This window comes from Phodopus roborovskii, unplaced genomic scaffold (genome assembly GCF_943737965.1).
Source record: "Phodopus roborovskii unplaced genomic scaffold, PHOROB, whole genome shotgun sequence".
NCBI classification, from domain to species: domain Eukaryota; kingdom Metazoa; phylum Chordata; class Mammalia; order Rodentia; family Cricetidae; genus Phodopus; species Phodopus roborovskii.
The window spans coordinates 6,811,975-6,830,000 of record NW_026126625.1 but is presented as its reverse complement, the minus strand read 5'-3'; the positions used below and the strand labels follow the sequence as shown (position 1 = coordinate 6,830,000).

Here is an 18,026-nt window from a genome sequence, read left to right as displayed (position 1 = left end):
CTGGAAGATGCAGAAAGCAGTGTCACTGTCACAGACTGGGGTGTGACTCAGGTCTACGCATCACATGACCACAAAAGCAAACCAAAGCCACACCATTTACTTCCTCCCTCCCTTCCTTCCTCCCTCCCTTCCTTCCTCCCTCCCTTCCTTCCTCCCTCCCTCCCTTATTAAACATCCAAACAACATGTGCAAAGTTGAGGAACAACACTTTCATCTTCAGTCCTCAAACTAAGCATTAAACCTGCACGGCAGGATTAGCAACGTCTCTTTAACAATTAGTGACCCTTTATGACACCCACCAAAGATTGTTCTCATACAGAGACACACACTGTAGTTTTGGGAATCGAACAGGAGAGATTGGAGACAGGAGTACCCCCTGTTCTTGGAAAATTTTCTTTTTCTATTAGGGTTGGGAGGATAGGGTCTCATCTAGCCCAGGCTGGCTTTGAACCTGCTGAAGAGACAGGAAAGCTGTAAATGACCAATCCTCCTGCTGCCACATCACAAGTACTGGGATTACATGTGTGTACCTCCTGGCCTTCAGTCATCCTAGTCACCCATCACTACATATGAAGAATCAAACATGCAAATGTTATAGAAATATACAGAGCGGAAATTTTCCTTATCCCCCCTAACTGTGTACTATATTACTCATTTTCTAATAGGAAATATTAGAAATATTAGGGTCTTCCAAGCTTGCTTACCTGACAGAAATACCTACTGTCTGGGCACTGGACCCCCTTGGTCAAAAAATAAAAGTTTGCCTTGAGCAAGATTGGCATGGGGCCAGAGCTGATACTGAAGGGATTCCCTCAGCCTCAGTGAAGGGTTCTATCCATCTTGATGCTGCAATCCTTCTCAGTGGCTCCTTTCATGTCTCAGCCATTTCCTCTGCCTTTTCTTCCTCTCTGGTTGGTGCACTGCATCCAACAGTCAGTAGGCTGCTTCTCAGTCTGCCTTACACTGCAGCTTCAGGGGCCCTGGTCTCTAAACAAGGATTTAATGCAAGGCTCATCACAAGATGAACCTTGAGCCTGGAGCCCAGAGATCTGGACTCTTACGTTAACATGTTCCCCCATGTGAACTGCTGAGGGTGGTAACTAACTTTGAGGATTAAACCAAGAGCTTGGCCGGGAGTCTGATGCTGGCAGGTTGGCAGCTGTCTTTGCTGTCCCAGGCCCATCCTGGACAGTCTTGGCACACTGCTCCCCTCCTACATCCTAGGATGCTCCTTTTAGAATGGCCAGCAGGACCCACTTTCCCCTCCAGGCCAGCTGAGGGAGTGGCAAGCATGGGTAAGCAAGGTGCAGGGTTCTGGAACGGTTCAGAGAAGACCATATGACATCAAACGGTTACAGCTTGGATGGAAAGGTATTCTGGCACAAGGAATACCAGGGGTCACAGCAAGCACAGCAGCTTACAGTGCTGCTTCAGGGAAAGGTTCCCCAGTGTATCAGCTCTGCTCGGGCAGGAGAGGGTTTCCCAGCAAAGTTGTTATGTCCTCCTGAAGGAAGAGTGTAACTAACAACTCCACTCCGCCAGGGGAAATTTTCCCAGAGGTGGGGGTGGGAGGGTGGGGGGGTGTTGCAGCCCTGATCCACACTGTTCCACCCAGGGTCATCTCTGCTCAAGGGAAAGAAGGTCTTCACCGAAACCTCAGGGAAGGATCCAGGAGCATGGCCACCTTTGCCAGGGTGGATAGAGGCAGCCGGACAGCCACAAGCTGAACAGACACAGGGTTTATACAGGGGGCTTCTTAGGGGGTGGAGTTATTCCAGGGAGATTTCCAGGGTGGGGATTGGCCAAATTTCAATCCCTGGCTAGATCTCCTGCTCAGGGATTGGTTAGTTTTCTGCACAGGTTTAGGGTCAGATTTGGCTCTGGTTTCAGAGCCAAAGTGTGTTTCTTTCACTGGTCCTTTTTAGCCTTCTGGCTCTAACTTTAGGGCCAGGGTTTATTTCTTTCACCGGCTCCGATTCCAGGGACAAAGTGTGTTTCTTTGGCACTGGCTTCAGGCTCAGGGTTCATTTCTTTGGTTCTGGTTGCAGGGACAAAGTGTGTTTCTTTGGCTGTGCTCAGGGGGTGTTTCTTTGGTTGGCCCTTTCCCCTACAGAAGCTGCTGGTGCATCCAGCCCCATGGTACTCCTTGAAGGCAACCAATAGTTGACTTAACGCTTCTAGAAGCCACTTCCCATTTCAGGAACATTCTTAGCCAAGGAGCAAGTCTTCTTACCTGGCCGTCTGATGCTCATGGCAATTGTCTGCCACTCAGGGACCTCAGTCACAGTGTAGGGCTAGTTAGAGGAAGGACACGTGGCCCCACAGTCATCAGTGGTCCATGCCATTGAGCTAGGGAGAACTGACTCAGTCAAGAGATCGCTGTTTGCAAATATCTAATTGGCTGGAGCTTTGGAACGGCTACTTCATCGAGCTTTACTTTCTGTTTGGCTCGGCTCCACACGGTGAGGGACTAAGGTGTTTCGTTTTCGGTCTGAGCAAGTAAAGCTATTCTGCAATCCAGATGCATCTTCTCTCCAGCCATTCTGGCTTCCATGGGTTTTACAGCAAAGGCTACTTCTTCCTTCTGTCACTAGCAAGAGTGAAGGGACATGAGGAAGCTGTTCATTTTGGTTTCTCTTGCCTTGTTAGCTGAGAACTCTATATTCATGGGTAAATTTATTAATTATACGGGCAAACATGGTTCCTCGTTTAGTCCATCGCCTTACTCCCTGTGAGAGAAGTTGACTAATATGCTACAAACCCAATTATTATGCTTTAAAAAAAACCATTTTTTTAATTAAAAAAAATCGAGATATGATTTCATGTATCCCATGATGCCCTGGAATTCACTATGTAGCCACAGATGACCTTGAACTTTTGATTCCTCTGCCTTCAACATACTAATGCCAGGATTACAGCCTGGGCAGCCACCACACCTGGTATGCAGTGCTGGGGATCAAAGTCGGGGCCTCTTACATGCTAGGCAAGTGCTCTAGCAGCTGAGCTATATCCCCACATCACATGACTCATTTGGAAACACTCCTTCCACTTTTTCATTCCTACAGAAGCAAGTTTCATCACCCCAGCCCTTCAGTTCCATGACAAGGAGAGTGAGTAGGTGGACCTGGCCACCTCACGGCTAAGTCTCGGCCAGCTTGTGGGTCAGCAGGCTCCTGGTTCATTTGCTTCTCACCAGTCTTCAGTCACAACGACCCAGTGAAGTAGGTGCCGCCTGCCATCCTTCCAGCTGTCCTCCACAGAGGTGTGTGCGACAGGGAGCCAGTCCCATAAGGGAGTGACCGCTCAGGAGGAACAACCTGTGAGGTGAACTGAGTGGGCAGCTGTTGAGATTTGGGGAATTTGAGTTTGCTTTTGAGGTATCTGTGGTGGTTTGAAAGAAAACTGCCCCAAAGGGTGTTGTTGAATGTTAAAGATGGGTTATATTTGTTTATGCTGTGGAACATTTGTTTCAATGATGCAAAGATGTGTTGCATTCTTTTATGCTGCATTTGTTAAATAGATAAAGCTGTGTTACTTTGCCTGTCTAAAACACCTGATTGGTCTAATAAACAGCTGAACAGTCAATAGCAAGGCAGGAGAAAGGATAGGTGGAGCTGGCAGGCAGAGAGAATAATAGAAGGAGAAAAATAGGGATAAGGAAGCAAGAGAGATCAAGGAGCAAGAAAAGAAGGGGCCAGCCACCCAGCCACCCAGCCAGCCATGGAGTAAGAGTGAAACTAAGATTACAGAAGCAAGAAAAGGGAAAAGCCCAGTGGCAAAAGGTACATGGGTTAATTTTAGGAAAGCTGGCTAGAAATAAGCCAAGCTAAGGCTGGGCATTCATAAGAAAGAATAAGCCTCCATGTATTTATTTGGGAGTTAGATGGAGAGTCCCCCCAAAGAGTAAAGAGCCAAAGAGTAAAAAATAACAACTACAAAAGGGAAAGGCACTATTAGGAAGTGTGGCTTTATTGGAGTGGGTGTGGCCTTGTTGGAGGAAGTGTGTCAATGTGGAGGTGGACTTTGAGACCTCATATATGCTCAAGCCATGCCCAGTGAGGCAGTCCACTTCCTGTTGCTTTCAAGATGTAGGGTTCTCAGCTACTTCTCCAGTACTACTTCTGCCTGTACACTGCCATGTCCCACCATGATGAACCTCTAAAGCAAGCCACACCAATGAAATGTTTACTTTTATAAGAGATGTGCTCACAGTGTCTCTTCACAGCAATAGAAACCCTAACTAAGACAGTGTCTAACCAATGTTTCCATTTCATCTGCTGGTTGGCAGACAGGATGGATTCTGGGCCCAAACTTGAACTACCTTCATTGTGAATTATAAGCAGTCTCTGCTCATAATCTGTACTGTGAGGGACATTGTGTCCCTGAATAACTTTCCAAGTGAGCCCCAGTGTGAATTCTGTAAGGGATGACTGTATCAGGCAGCCAGCCCAACACTCTTGAGTAAGAGCCCAACTACTCCAAGAACACAGGCTGCCTGGATGGCCCCTATGACACTTGTGTCCCTGAGAGGACCAGTGCAGGACAATGTCTGCCAGGTTTGAGGCGTGTTCAGCTGGAGCCTGGCTTATGCTTGGCTGCACAGGGGAAATGAAGAGCATGTCCTGCAACCTGCCAAACACTCTGTCAGCCATGGGCCAGCCATAGAGGAGGTCCTGATGTTGCCTCTTAGGTAACTTTGCTTTCCATGTAACAGCTCAGAGAAGGACAAATGTGAGCCGCCACCTACCCCACCGCAGCCCTGGAGAATATGTTCCACAGCAAAGGGCTCTTGGATTGCATAGCAGCAGCCCAGATAAGTGGGAACCAATTGCTTCTTTGACACTTCTGGCTCCCTAAGAGCCAGAATCTTTATCAGAAAATTGGTTGGAGTGAACAGGTTTAGCATGCAACTGGGGCGTTTAATTTGGCCAGAACTGTCAGCTGCTTGAATAATAGGGACATACCCCATCATGGGCCTGAGTGTGCTACACTACTATTGTTCTTGTTATTTATTGTTTTTGTTTTGTTTTGTTTTTTGACACATGGTTTCTCTGAAGCCCTGACTGTCCTGGAATTCATTTTGTAGACAAGGCTGGCCTTGCATTCAGAGATCCACCTGCTTCTTCCTCCCGAGTTCTGGGATTAAAGGTGTGTGCCACCAATGCCCAGCTCACTTCTTGATTATTAAGAGGCAGAGTGGAGTAGCGGATGAGACCATCATCTCAGCTCAAAAGCCATATGATCATGCCCTATCATCTCAGCATCCTCCCAGGGCCTCAGTTCCAGGATGAGGGGCCTTCCTTACATGTGGTACATCCCCTGAGGCTGTAATGTGTGGTAGCTACCACTCCCTCTGTCCTTTAGAAATACTCTCTCTAATAAACTCTATTAGTTCCAAGGTCTCTAGTACCAGTAAGGGGCACCTCCTGCCCAGAGACAGTGGCAACCACAAAGCCACAAAAGATCAGGTGACTCAGCAGTCTCTACAAGAGAGCTCTCTTAATTTTATATGTATGGGAAGAGGAGTGTTTGAGTTTCAGGGGAGGAGGTTGCACACATATGTGTGCATGTGTGTGCATAGGCTAGAGGATGATCCTGCTCCAACACTTCTCTCTGAGACAGGATTTCTCACTGAACCTGGAATTAGGCTGGAAGACAATGAACCCTAGTGATTCCTGTCTGTTTACCCTCCCCCCAGTACTGGGGTTACAGGTGGTGCTTTTGACCACACTCAACTTTTTTTTTTTTAGATTATAATTTAGTTACAACATCCCTCCACTTTACCTGCTCCAAGCCATTCTCCTTCAAACTCATGCCTTCTTTCTTCATTGTTATTACATGCATATATATATGCATATATATATATATATATATATATATATATATATTCCGAAATATAACCCTTGTGTCCATGTGGTGTTACTTCCATTTAGTGTTCCTTGTATGTATATTTTTAGGGCCAACCATTGGGCACTAGACAACCAATTGGAGTGCTCTTCCCTAGGGAGGACCACCTTTCTCCATCTCAACTTTCCTCAACTACCTATAGTTCTTTATATAGGGTTAAGGTCTCACGGGCTTCTCCCCATCCAGTTTCGGCACATCCATTGGTGTTATAATTGTTCAGCTCACCTTTGAGCAGTCAACTTGGTGAGACTTTGTGGGTACAGCTTCTGATGTCACTAGGAAAGAATCACACAGCAGACTCACTGATCCTCTGGCTCTTCCACACCCCCTCTCCTGCAATGTTCCCTGAGCCTTAGCTGCAGGAGTATCTGTAGATGTATCCACTGGGACCTCAACTCTGCAATTTGATTGGCTGTGGTTTTCTGTCTGTTTACCCTTGATGATGAGTAAAGATACTTATCTAAGGGTTATAAAGGCAAGTATTTATGGACTGTTGTTAGGGCGTATGCTGGTTTAGTAATCAGTTATTATAGTCTCCTCCAATGTCCATGACTTCATTAGTGATGAGTAGCTAGCTAGGTTTCCAGTACCAGGCATAGTTTCCCTCATGTTGAGTGTGTCCTAAGTCCAATTAGGGAGTTGTTGGTTATGACCAATGTGTGCAACCCACTTTTTACATGGATGCTGAGGGTTCAAATTTAGTTTGTCATGCTTATGCAGCAAGCTGAACTGAGTCATCTGCCTAGCCCCAGCTTTTGTTATATGAGATAGACTTTTACTCTGCAGCCTCATTATATGATTTAAGCTGGCCTTGAACTTGCAGTACTCTCCTGCCTCACCCTCCTGATTGTTGGGGTTACAGGTATGTGCCACCATGTCACTACTCTCCAATGCTAGGCAGCTTTGTTACCATGTTAGCTCTCATACTTGTAATGTCACACAGGAAACCACTACTTGGGACCAGCAGGGCAAGCAGAAAGCTGAAGGAGCCTCAGTCTCAAGGATGTTTTAGGCTGCTTTGCCAGCCCTGGGGTGGACCACATGCAGATCTCTTTCCTCCTACAGACTCCTTCCTGATGAGAAATAACTTGATTTTAAAACCACCATCACCAGGTGTTTGCTACATCCAATTGTTTCAGTGGGTCCTAAGTGATGCATGCTGCTCTCATGATCAATGCCAATGTCCTTCTGACCCTTGGTTTTGCCTCTTTCTGAGCCTCATACTGCAACACCAGTCTCTTGATGACCATGTTCTCATTGAGCTGTCATTTCATCCCATCCTTGTAAATCATGGTATGCTACATGACCACAGTTCCATCAATAATAAAACAATAGAACCACATACATGGCAGTTATGTAATATTACAATAGAAATGACAAATTCTTCTCATCCAGTAACATCATAGCCATTGCACTGTCAGTTATAAAAATATAGCACATGCAGGTATGTCCTGTATATAATAATATATGATGGCGATAATTAAGAACCATATTAAAGTGTACTGCAAACAGTATGCTGTCACCAGCAGCTACCTACTGTTCCTCACTTGCCATGTCATTTGACTATATGAAGAAGCCACAGTAAGCCAAGCATGGTGACACACACCTTTAATCCCAGCACTCTGGAGGCAGAGGCAGGCAGATCACTGAGTTAGAGGTCAACCTGGGCTACACAGGGAGTTCCAGGCCAGCCAGGACTATGTAATGAGATCTTGGTTGTTGACTATATCAAGAAGCCGCTGCAGGTGATTGACATGCACTAAGTTCTTTGGAGGGATGACTGGCAGATCACCTGCTGTTCTTCCAGGGGACCTAGGAAGAAAACCATCCAACAATAGAGTCATCTAACTCCACAGTGTCCAAACATGTTCCCTTGACTATGCCTACGCTTTGAGCTGTTACACTGGTTGTTTCTTGGGTCTGCTTTGCTCTTGACATTCCCCTTCCTGTTTCCAACACTCTCTTGACCTAAGCTCGGATGCCCCAGAGTCTAGCAATAAAAGTGAAGTTGTAGCTACTACTCTTTTTGTTAAAATATGTTCTTTTGTATTTTCCCCACTTTGAAACAGAGAATGGTGAGCCCAGGCAGATTTCTATATATCCAAGGGTGACTCTGAACTTCTGATCTCCCTTCCTCTATGTCCTGGGTTCTGAGATTATAGGCAGCACCATTATATTGGATTATTATAGGGTAGCTTTGATTCTTGCTTTTCCTACAGGACTATAAACTCCTTGAGGGAGAAATTTGTATCTGTCTTGTATGCTATTATAAATGCAGCAGTATAAGTACCACATGGTGTAGAGGGTCCCTACATCTCAATTCAAAAAGCCAGAGCCAGCATGGCAGGACTTAAAGCAAGGCTTGCTTGCACACCAAGTCTCCCAATACCATGGCTTCCTTTGCTCTGCTCCCTCCAAAAGGGAGAGTTAGCACTGTGGTAAGCACAGTGTGCAATCTACTTCACATTTCTCACTTCAAGCTATTGAGGTGAGTTTACAATGTGCAAGTTCTGCTTCCTGGGAAACTAATGGAATGAGGCATCCTTCTTGAGTCTGATCAACAGGAGGATGCTAAGTTACAAAACTGGGACCCAGATTATATCCTGGGGAGATTTACTGAGACAAGGCCACCCGTCAGAGCCCTGAGCATAGCATGAAGTCTCTCTAAGGTGATGAGCCTGGGCTAAGTCAGCTTGTGGGTGTCTAGTGGATGCCTCTGGAGTGCAGAATGGGGTAGGACTTTTACTGTGTGTTCCACACTAGCTACTTTTCTAGTAACATACACCATTTTAGGGTGGAGATAGAAGACAAATCAGCCCTCCTCTACCTCACAGAACCCCTGATGTTCCAGCCTCAGGGAAACATAAGACCAAGGCAAGATTTTCTGTCTTGAGAGGAAACTCAGAGAAGCAAAAGGATTTGTTGGATTTGAGTTATCCAAAGGCAACATGTGATGACAGCAAGTTGCTAAGGCCAGGGTCATCTGATGTCCTGGTTACTATCTTCTAGGATTGTCATTTAATGTTTCCTTAGCCCCATGGGCTACCCAGGCATCCTGTGAATATTCTGTTCACAGCCAGCCAAGGGCAGACAGAGCTTAACCCCACACACATGTTCTCACTGGGCAGACTGGTAATGGGCCTGGATGACTTTTCACTTCCCCAGGAAGTCCAGGCTTACTTCTGGAGTTTGTTGTGAAGGTGAGCCATGGTGAAGCACATTGAGACGCTTGTTCAGACTTTAGGATAGAGAAGTCATTGGATATCTACTTTTAAAAATAGTTCTATTACATTGGGGGCTGGAAAGATGTCTCAGCAATTCAGAGTGTTTGCTACTCTTCCAGAGGAAGCAAACTCAGTACCCATATGAGGTAGCTCACAAGAGCCTGTAACTCCAGTTCCAATGGAGTATGATACCTTCTTTTGGCATCCAAGGTTACCCACACACACACACATACATACATGCACGCACATACAAATAAAAATCATAAAATCTTTAATGATTAATTATATTACATTTAGTATGTGTGGGAGGGATAGAGAAGAGAGCTTGCAGGAGTTGGCTCTCTTCTACCACGGATCAAATTTGAGTCATCAGGCATGGTAGGTGCCCCTACCCACTGAACAACCTTACCATCCCTCACTGGTCATCCTTAAAGTCATTTGTGATAGTTCAAATTCTCTTCCCCTCCACAGGAGTGAAACCTTGCTGTGGTTATGTAGAAATCTTTTTGCAATGTGTAGCCAAATAAACTCAGAGATCAATTCTATAAAATTGGAAACCCACCACTAGTTGAAACACAGCCTCGCCTAGTCCCAGAAATCACCACCTCGTCCATCAGTGTTCAGAGTACACTGAATACAAGCTGACAGGAAGGTTTCCTCCATGCTCTGGCAGGACAGCCTCCCTTTGCTGACACCACAACACTGCTCTGCCAACAAGCTGAGTCCACCCTCTGCAGCGGTAGGCACAGAGGCAGCATCATATGAGGAAAAGAAGAAACTGTGCCCAGAAGAAACTGCACAGAATAGAGAAAGCACTGTGCAAAGAAGCAGAAACTTGTGAAACGTTGCTCAGCAGGATGGGCAGTGGAATTCTGGCTCGGGTATTATTTACTGATGCACACTCACCAGAAGTTCTTCATTCCATATAGAACTGCATAGAGCCTGGAAGTTTTCCCATTTTTGAGGAGCATGAGTAGCATAGCATGAATCTGGACCAAATGTTGGCCTATGCTAGGTTATGTGAAAGACCAAAAGAGCTGCTGTAGCTATGTGTGTCTATAGTCCCAGCGACAAGGGAGCCTGGGAAGGAAGAACCACTGAGCACAGGAGTTGGGACCAAGCTGGGAAACACAGCAAGACCCCCACACATGCTCTCAACAAAACAAAGACCAACACAAGAAAAGCAGGAATCCTAAGATGTCAGGAGACAAAAATGTTTTATTGGGGCCCTAGCATGTACCCATCCCCACCTGCCTCTGCCCTCGGGCAGGACAAACAAGATGGACTCCCCTGCCTATGAGAGATGGATGAGGTTCTGCTGGCTTCCCCTGGAGTACTGGCTAGCAGGGCACCTCCTCACCTCAGCAGTGGAGGAGCAGCCTCACCCAGTCTCAGAAATCACCACCTCACCCATCAGTGTTCAGAGTACACTGAATACAAGCTGACAGGAATGTTTCCTCCGTGCTCTGGCAGGAGACAGCCTCCCTTTGCTGATGCTACACTACTGCTGGGTGACTAATGAACTTGGGTGTAGCAGCCACCTTGGAGCTGTACGTTATCAGTGTCTGAGTCCTAGGAATGGGAAAGGTCAGACAGCCCCTAAGTGTTACCTAGTGGTCATTGTTACTAAAGACTTCTGGTTGGACCAACAGGCCAGTCTCAAGATGCCACAGTAAAAGTCAAGATCTCCTACTTGAGTTCTAGACTTGACCTGCAGAGGAAGTCAGGCAACCAAACACCTCTTTGAATGAAGCCCTTATTCTTACAGTCAGACACTGTGAGAGTTCCTTCCAACTTCCTTCAAGAGCTCCCTGTGGTCTGTAGGACTAGGGGATCAACAGTTTTCCTGGATGTCTTAGTGTGTGTGTGTATGAGAGGGGGGGGGGGGAAAAATGCAAGCAGCATACACTCCTTGAGAAGGTTCTGGTGGTAAATGGTTTTCTTGAGACCAGAACAGTTGTTTATTTTTTTTAGTCCCATTGTTCTATGAGTCAAACTCCTGGCTATTAAGGTCCACTTTTTGATTGATCAATCTAGAATGCTGCCAGCCTAAAGCCTAGCTGGGAAAACTAGTGATGTAACTGGTTCTACCAGATCCAGCAGCACTTGAGGTGCGTATATGTAGCACATGGGGAATTATATGGAGCCTGTGATAGCAGTGCTAGAGAGAACAGCGCTCTGGTTCCCACTAGATTCTCAAGGGAGATACTCATCCTCAGAGATACAGTAACTCAACACTAAGCCAAGGCAACCACCTGCCATTCAGCGTGCTTATACCTCTGATCAACCAGTGAAAAGAGGTTATGGATACAGCTAGCAGGAACTCTATAGGAGAAAGAAAACTTGCTACTACGTAACATAGGGCAAGACCAGAGACAAGATTCCTGGAGTACTTCTGGCATGGCACGGCATGTCCAGCAGAAGGGCCTGTCTTGCTGGTTCACAAAGTGGGATTATGATTAAACTGAAGAACCGTAGCTAGTGGCACTGGCTTTTGACAAATGGCAGTCTCCTCATAGTTGGGTATTGGGCATGTCCCTCTCTGATCAGGGGGCTGGGTTTTGGCTGAATGTGGGAGTGGTGACAGAATACAGAGTAGGAAGTCTCCATATCTGTGCCAGGGTGTATCTCTCAGCATTGCCCACCAAACCCTTTCCATCCTTCCATTCTCCATTCCTCTTAGACACCTGTAACCCAGGGTTCAGGGCTAGCCTCTCACCTATTATATATAGTGAGTTTGAAGCCAGCCTGGGCTACCTGGGATGCTGTTTCAAAAATAATCTCCAACTTTGGGAATACTGCCTCTTTCCCACCCCATGAGCCCCTGAGCCCCAGGCCAGATTGTCCTGACTAGAATCTGAATTTTGGTGGAGGAACCTACTGGGGATAAAGGCAGCAGCTACTGGGAGCTGCTTGGGTTCCTGCCTTCCCAAGGCTAACCATTCAACTATTCTTTTGGTTCTGTGGGTGAGCTAGTCCAATATCCTTCCCATAGCCATTTTCTCCATTAAGTTGGTCCAAGTTATTATTTCTGGTGCTTAAATCACATTCTAAAAGATACTCATCTCTCCCAAACTGATGCTTGTTGCCTTCCTAAAGCTGCCAGTCTGGGTCTGCCATATAGACAATTCTTACTATATACCTGCTCAGTGATTTAAGGCATGAGCAATGGCTCAGATCTCACTGGATATGCAGGCTGGGGGCACACAGGAGCAAGAAGAAAAAATAAGGAGTCTTCTAAGCAAGGAGGAGGTAGAGAAGTTACAAGCATCCCCGTGGAAGCGGAAGTGTCAGTCAAGGGAGGGCCCTCGGCCTGGCGGGCGGGTATGAGCACTTGATGAGAAGGAGGAAAGGACCAGCCTGTGGATGAAGGTCAGATGTTCTGCTGCTGGGCTCCTCTTACTGGTGGAAGCAGCAGAGATGAAGTTTCTGCTGGGCCCCTAGCTCTGCTCTCCTCGGATCCCTTCCTTCTAGTTCCTCTCCCAAATGAGGGCTCAATACCGAAGGGATTAAATTCCCAGACACTGCAATGCTGCTCCATTGCACTGTTTGTAGCATGTACTATCCAGCCATAGCGATTAAACTCACTGTGACCACAGATGGCTGAGGCCAAACCAGGCTAGGAGCCAAATCAGATCCATTTTACCACAAGCCCAGGGACTACAGGGAGCCTGCTTGACCATTCTTAATCAATAGTCACACCAGATGAGGGTAACAAACAGGACACACAGTTGCTGCCTTTATTGCATAACAAGGGGAGCAGGCTAGCTCCAGACCTACCCCATCCTAGGTCTCAAGGAGGGGTGTCTAGAAGGACCCACCCAGCACAGAACTTCCCTGGGAACCCACACCTGAGCATCTGGAGTTGAGCCCCAGGATCAAGAGCAATGGTTGGAGGTAGGTACAGAGACGTCCTTCTCAACCTGAACACATAAGCGATTGCAACCCTCCTGGGACATCCTGTGTCCCCCTCCCTCCTGAGGAAGAGTCCCAGTCATCTCTTCCTTCAGGACAGAGATGTGACATTGACTGCAACCTCACTGCTATCAGAACAGAGTACAAGGTGCCTCAGAATCAAAGCCCTCCCTCTGGCCCAAGCCGTTCACATGCGCTCATGCTACCTCCCTCCTCCTGAGCAGAGAAGCAGGGAGAGCCAGGGCAGAGTGCACTGGGGTGGGGTGAAGCCAGAGAGGCTGTTCTCACCCAGCCATTGGTGGGGAGGGTGCAAGGTCAGGATGGAAGGAGCCTGTGGACAAAGGGACAAGCAAAAGCTAGTGAAGGGCAGGCAGCAGACCGCACTGGGTTCAAAGCCTGGAATGGGGGTGTGTGCAAGGAAGCATGGGAAACAAGTAAGTGCTGGAGTGACAAGAACATGAATCATCCAAAACAAAGCAAAACAAAACTCTGCACAAAGACAGGATGAGCTCCAAAAGGGCCCTGGTTCCCATCTGGACTCGGGACAGGTTAGTTACAGGATAAGCTGTGATGAATAAGGCAAAGAAGCTGAGAGGAGATGAAACCCTGAGAGTCACAGGCTAGACCCCACAGGAAGTCTGGTGCCCTGAGCACAGCAAGAGAGCCAGGACAAGCACAGCACTGGTGAAAGGTAAATGCTGACCGCAGGCCCCAGAGCACAACATTTGCTCATGTGGCAGCTGGGTCAAGAGTGCAGAGCTCATGCAGAGGACTCAGGGAGCCTCCAGCAGTGGCAAGTGTAAACGTAAATGAGGGCCAAGGCCACCAGGCACTTGGAGGTGGGCCCCACTTGAAGCCTGGGAGCCTTGGGCAATAACGGCATTAGAAGAGGCCAACAGGTCATGTGCCATGCCCAAAGCCTTTCACTGAGGTGAAACTACTCAGAGAAGTCCCCAAGAGGTACCTGCTTTGGGCACCTTCTCTGATTAGTCCTGAATTGAAAACATCTCTGTCTGGTTCAAGCTGCTTCCTGTTGGTCTGCTGTCAAATGGAGGCCCCCCGCCTCCTGTTGGGGCTACCGCATACCCTGGATCTTAGAGCTCCCCTCTCGGGCAGGGGTCTGTCCCAGTAACTGAACAGTAACTGGCTCAGAGGCCTGAGGTGTGGTCTTGAAGCTTGGAGCATTCTTCCGGGAGCCCTGAGGACTAGGAACACCTTTCTTCTGAGGCTGGGGGCTCAGCTGGGAGCCTTTCCTGCCAGAAGATGGACTCTTGGAGCCTTTGGCCTTGGCTTGGGGGTGGGCAGCTTCAGAGACCTTGAGGGATTTCAGCCTCAGCATCTCACAGTAGGTATTGCACTGGTGGGAAGAGGCAAACTGGTCCAGCAGGGCAAGGAAACAGCTCTCCTTGAGGCCTTGGTATCTGTAGCCAAACACAAGAGCTGAGTGGGCCCTACCATGTGACATGCCCATGGTAGTTGCCTGACATCAGAGTGCCATGTTGTACCAGAATGTTACCTCAGGTGGTTCCCTCCCAAACTCCCAAATGGGTTCCTCATACCCTGACGAATAGGATTCATCATATGGGCCATTTTTTTTTTTTTTTAATGGAGAATGCTATAGTCTGGTGGTCTGGCAGTCTAGTTGGTCTAGCTGCAGGACCTTAGCTCATCTGTATCCTGTAGCTTTCTCCAAGTGGAAGAGGGCCCAGAATTGTAGGCAGCTTTTTGTGTGGGCATTGTGGGTCAGGAGTATGGGGTGGGGAGGATCGGTGTCCCCAGAGTGTTACCAGTTACTACATGGCCACAGGTTCACGTGACTGGTATTATGCAGCTCCAGGCTCAGAACCTCAGGGATCAAGCATCATGATGAGTTAGGGTATCTGACACCCTGAGAAGACATTCTGTCCTCAAGAGCACTCACCCTCGAAGCTTGGTAGCAATCTGTACATCAGTCACCTTCCAGTCAACCCCTGTGGGAAGAAAATAAAGGGTTGATGGCAGCCTGGCCAGCTGTGGAGACCCTGTGTCTCCAGCACCATGTCACCTTAGAAAGAAACTTCTAAGTTGACTGGAGCCAACTCTGCAAGCCGGTAAAGCTTATGGGTCAGGCCAGTCCACACAGTGGATCATCCTTTGGCTAATAGACTAACGCCTTCTCCCTCCTCCTAACAGGGTAGTTGTCCAACCAGGGAAGACAAGGTAGGAATGAGACCAGCAGAAACACAATACTGACTAAGACATGCTTTGCACTCTCACAAAGGCAGCAGGAGTTCTAAGAAACCAGGGAGTCAGCTAAGTAAAGAAGGGCACAGCCCAGCACAACGGGGATGGGGGAAAAAATCTCTTATGAAGGTTAGTCTGTAAGTGTCTCGGCATTCAGATTCGGGCCTATGTTCCCCTTTCCAAGTTGCCCAGCATCTCTGTAGGAAGTTGCCTTTCCCTCACAGCCTGGAGTCATCATGGGACAGGGTGGGACAAATGTGGACCATGGAACCAGATGATCTGGGTTTAGATTTCAATCACTTCTGAGCCATATGAACTTAATAAGCTGCTTTATTTATCACATTCCATTTTTTGTTATATTAATGCATGTGCATGTTATTTTAGCTTGCAAAAGGCCTTCCTGAAGGCAGGGTCTCAATGCTGATCACCAATGCTGATCACAAGTCTGAGGGGGTATGAAGACACCATTTGAAAGAATGAAATGCAACTATAGCCCAGAGAGACCAATGGCTTGACCTGCCTGAGTGTTACTCCCCTTCTGATTTCTTTGGTGTTTGTTGTTTTTTGCAGCTTAAATAAGAGGGTCTTGCTAATTTCCTGACTCAGTTTCCCTAGTACTGAGATGATAGGTGTGTACTGTGAGTTAATATATTAAATGGTGATGGCTTGGTATGTCACCTAGCCCTATACACACACGCACACACACACACACACACACACACATACTCACTCACTCACACTCACACCTCAGTGGTAGTTCAGTAGGTAAAGATACTTTCTTAGAAAGCCTGACAACCCAAGTCATGCTGGAAAGAGAGAATCAGCTCAACAAAGCTCTGCCTCAGCACCACACACACACACACACACACACACACACACACACACACACACACGCACGCACGCACGCACGCACGCACGCGCACACACACACACCTCTGGTAATTCAGGCTATCTTTCCATTTACTATGTAGCTAAGTATGACCATAAACTCCTGATCTTTCTGTGTCTGCTTCCAGAGTGCTGGGATGACAGAGTCTCACTTGTTGCTCAGGTTGCTGTAAACTCAGAAGCTTTGGCTTCACAATTCCAGGGTTATAGGTATGCAGCACCATGGATGGCAATAACATTTTTGTGCTATGGTAGTAGAGTATTTGGGAGGTTTGAGAAATGAGAACGTCAAGAGCAAGGCAGCAGGGAAAGGCAGTATCAGAAAGCTAATTGTGGGTTTTGAATTAGAATGCTCTAGAAAATAAGCAAGTGGGCCTGAACTTCATCCCTTTGAATGCAACTGGGAACAGGGTGCTAGTGGGTACATCTGCAACCCTGGTGTTTGGGAAACAGGAGGCAAGGTAGTCTACACATCACGTTCCAGGCCAGCCAGGGCTATATAGCAAGACCTGTCTCTAAAACAAACAAACAAAAACCCAACTATCCTATGTAAGATTGCATAATAAAACATTGAAATCTAAAACAAATCTTTTCACTTTCAGGTGGGTCTAGACTTTGCTCCTCTAAATGTAACTGCATACAAACTGGCTACACAAGGCCCTAGGATTGCATGCACAATGGTCTGTGCCCGATCTTAGCTATAAAATCATTGTTAACAGTAGGATACGTGCTTTGTGAGCTAGCAAGCCTGTGCTGTGCTCTGCCTTCTCCCCATGCCTCCACCCCATGCCCCGTGCATCCTCCACCCTCATACCTGCCAAATCTGTGACAAGGAAGCTGCCATTCGTCCACTGATACAGCCAGTGCTGGAAGGTCTGGCATTTCTGCATGGCCTCGGAGCTGCCAGATGCTGCTGGGGCCCCAGCACAGCCCCATTGCCGGGAACAGTAAGACTGCAGGGGCTTTCCCAGATCTTCCTCCAGGGTAGCATATGGTATATTGTTTGCAGGCCGGTAGATCAAATAGAGCGGGATGATCCTAAAGATAGTTGCACCCTGCAGTAAGTCGGAAGAGTGGCCACAGAGAGCACCTTCCTTCTGTCCTGTTCATTCGTTTTTCTAGGAGGTGAGCTCCAGACAGGGCTTCCCTGTAGATTTGGCTGCCCTGGAACTCTGTAGACCAGGCTGGCCTCAAATTCACAGAGATCTGCCTGCCTCTGCCTCCTGAGCGCTGGGATTAAAGGTGTGTGCCACCAACACCCAGCCTGTCTTGTTCATTCTTTACCTAAAAGAAGGGACCTTCCTGGAAAGAGTTCTCAGCCCTGGGTATGAAGGACAGAAGGGGACATGGGAAATGGCCACTGACTTCAGAGTTGGGCTCAGTAGGACTAAAATTAAACCCTTCTGTGGCCCCCAGGCAGCCAGTGTTTGGGTGAGGGCTGAGGAGAGTATGTGCAAATAGAAAGGACACCTGCAGGAAGGATTTAAGAGATGTCAGCAAGGCTTGATGGCTTGATACCAGTGGGAGACCAGACGCAGAGAAGCATTTATAGCCCATGCCAAGAGCCCATACCTACCCACCCTGCCCACCTGCCACATTAGAATCTAACCCAGATGCCTAGCTTACCCACCCTTCCCCTCTCTCCTGAGCCCCAAAGCCTGCAGAACAGGGAAAATCTTGGCTAAAAGTAAGTGGAAGGATCCTGCGGGTGGGGGTGGGGAGGATTAAGACTTTCCTAAAATGGATAGTGAATCTTGATGTCATTACTTTCAAATGTGGAATCACTGTGCTGAGTGTGGGGTGACTGTAAGATCATCTCCACCTGATTGGAACTCAGGAGGGCCCTGGGAGGTTATGAAATCACTGTCT

At 47.6% G+C, this 18,026-nt stretch overlaps 1 protein-coding gene across 2 annotated transcripts in view; it reads right to left on the bottom strand.

The window, feature by feature from the left end:
• Positions 1–12,837: 12,837 nt before the first annotated feature.
• Alpk3 (alpha kinase 3) overlaps positions 12,838–18,026 on the bottom strand; it is a 44,696-nt gene continuing 39,507 nt past the window's right edge. For both annotated transcript variants that reach the window (XM_051206574.1, XM_051206575.1), the window contains 3 exons: positions 16,972–17,195; positions 14,968–15,016; positions 12,838–14,467 (listed from right to left, as the gene is read on the bottom strand). In XM_051206574.1, coding sequence (XP_051062531.1) covers positions 14,122–14,467; positions 14,968–15,016; positions 16,972–17,195 — 619 coding nt within the window. In that variant the 3' untranslated portion in view covers positions 12,838–14,121. The remainder of the gene's footprint in view (positions 14,468–14,967; positions 15,017–16,971; positions 17,196–18,026) is intronic.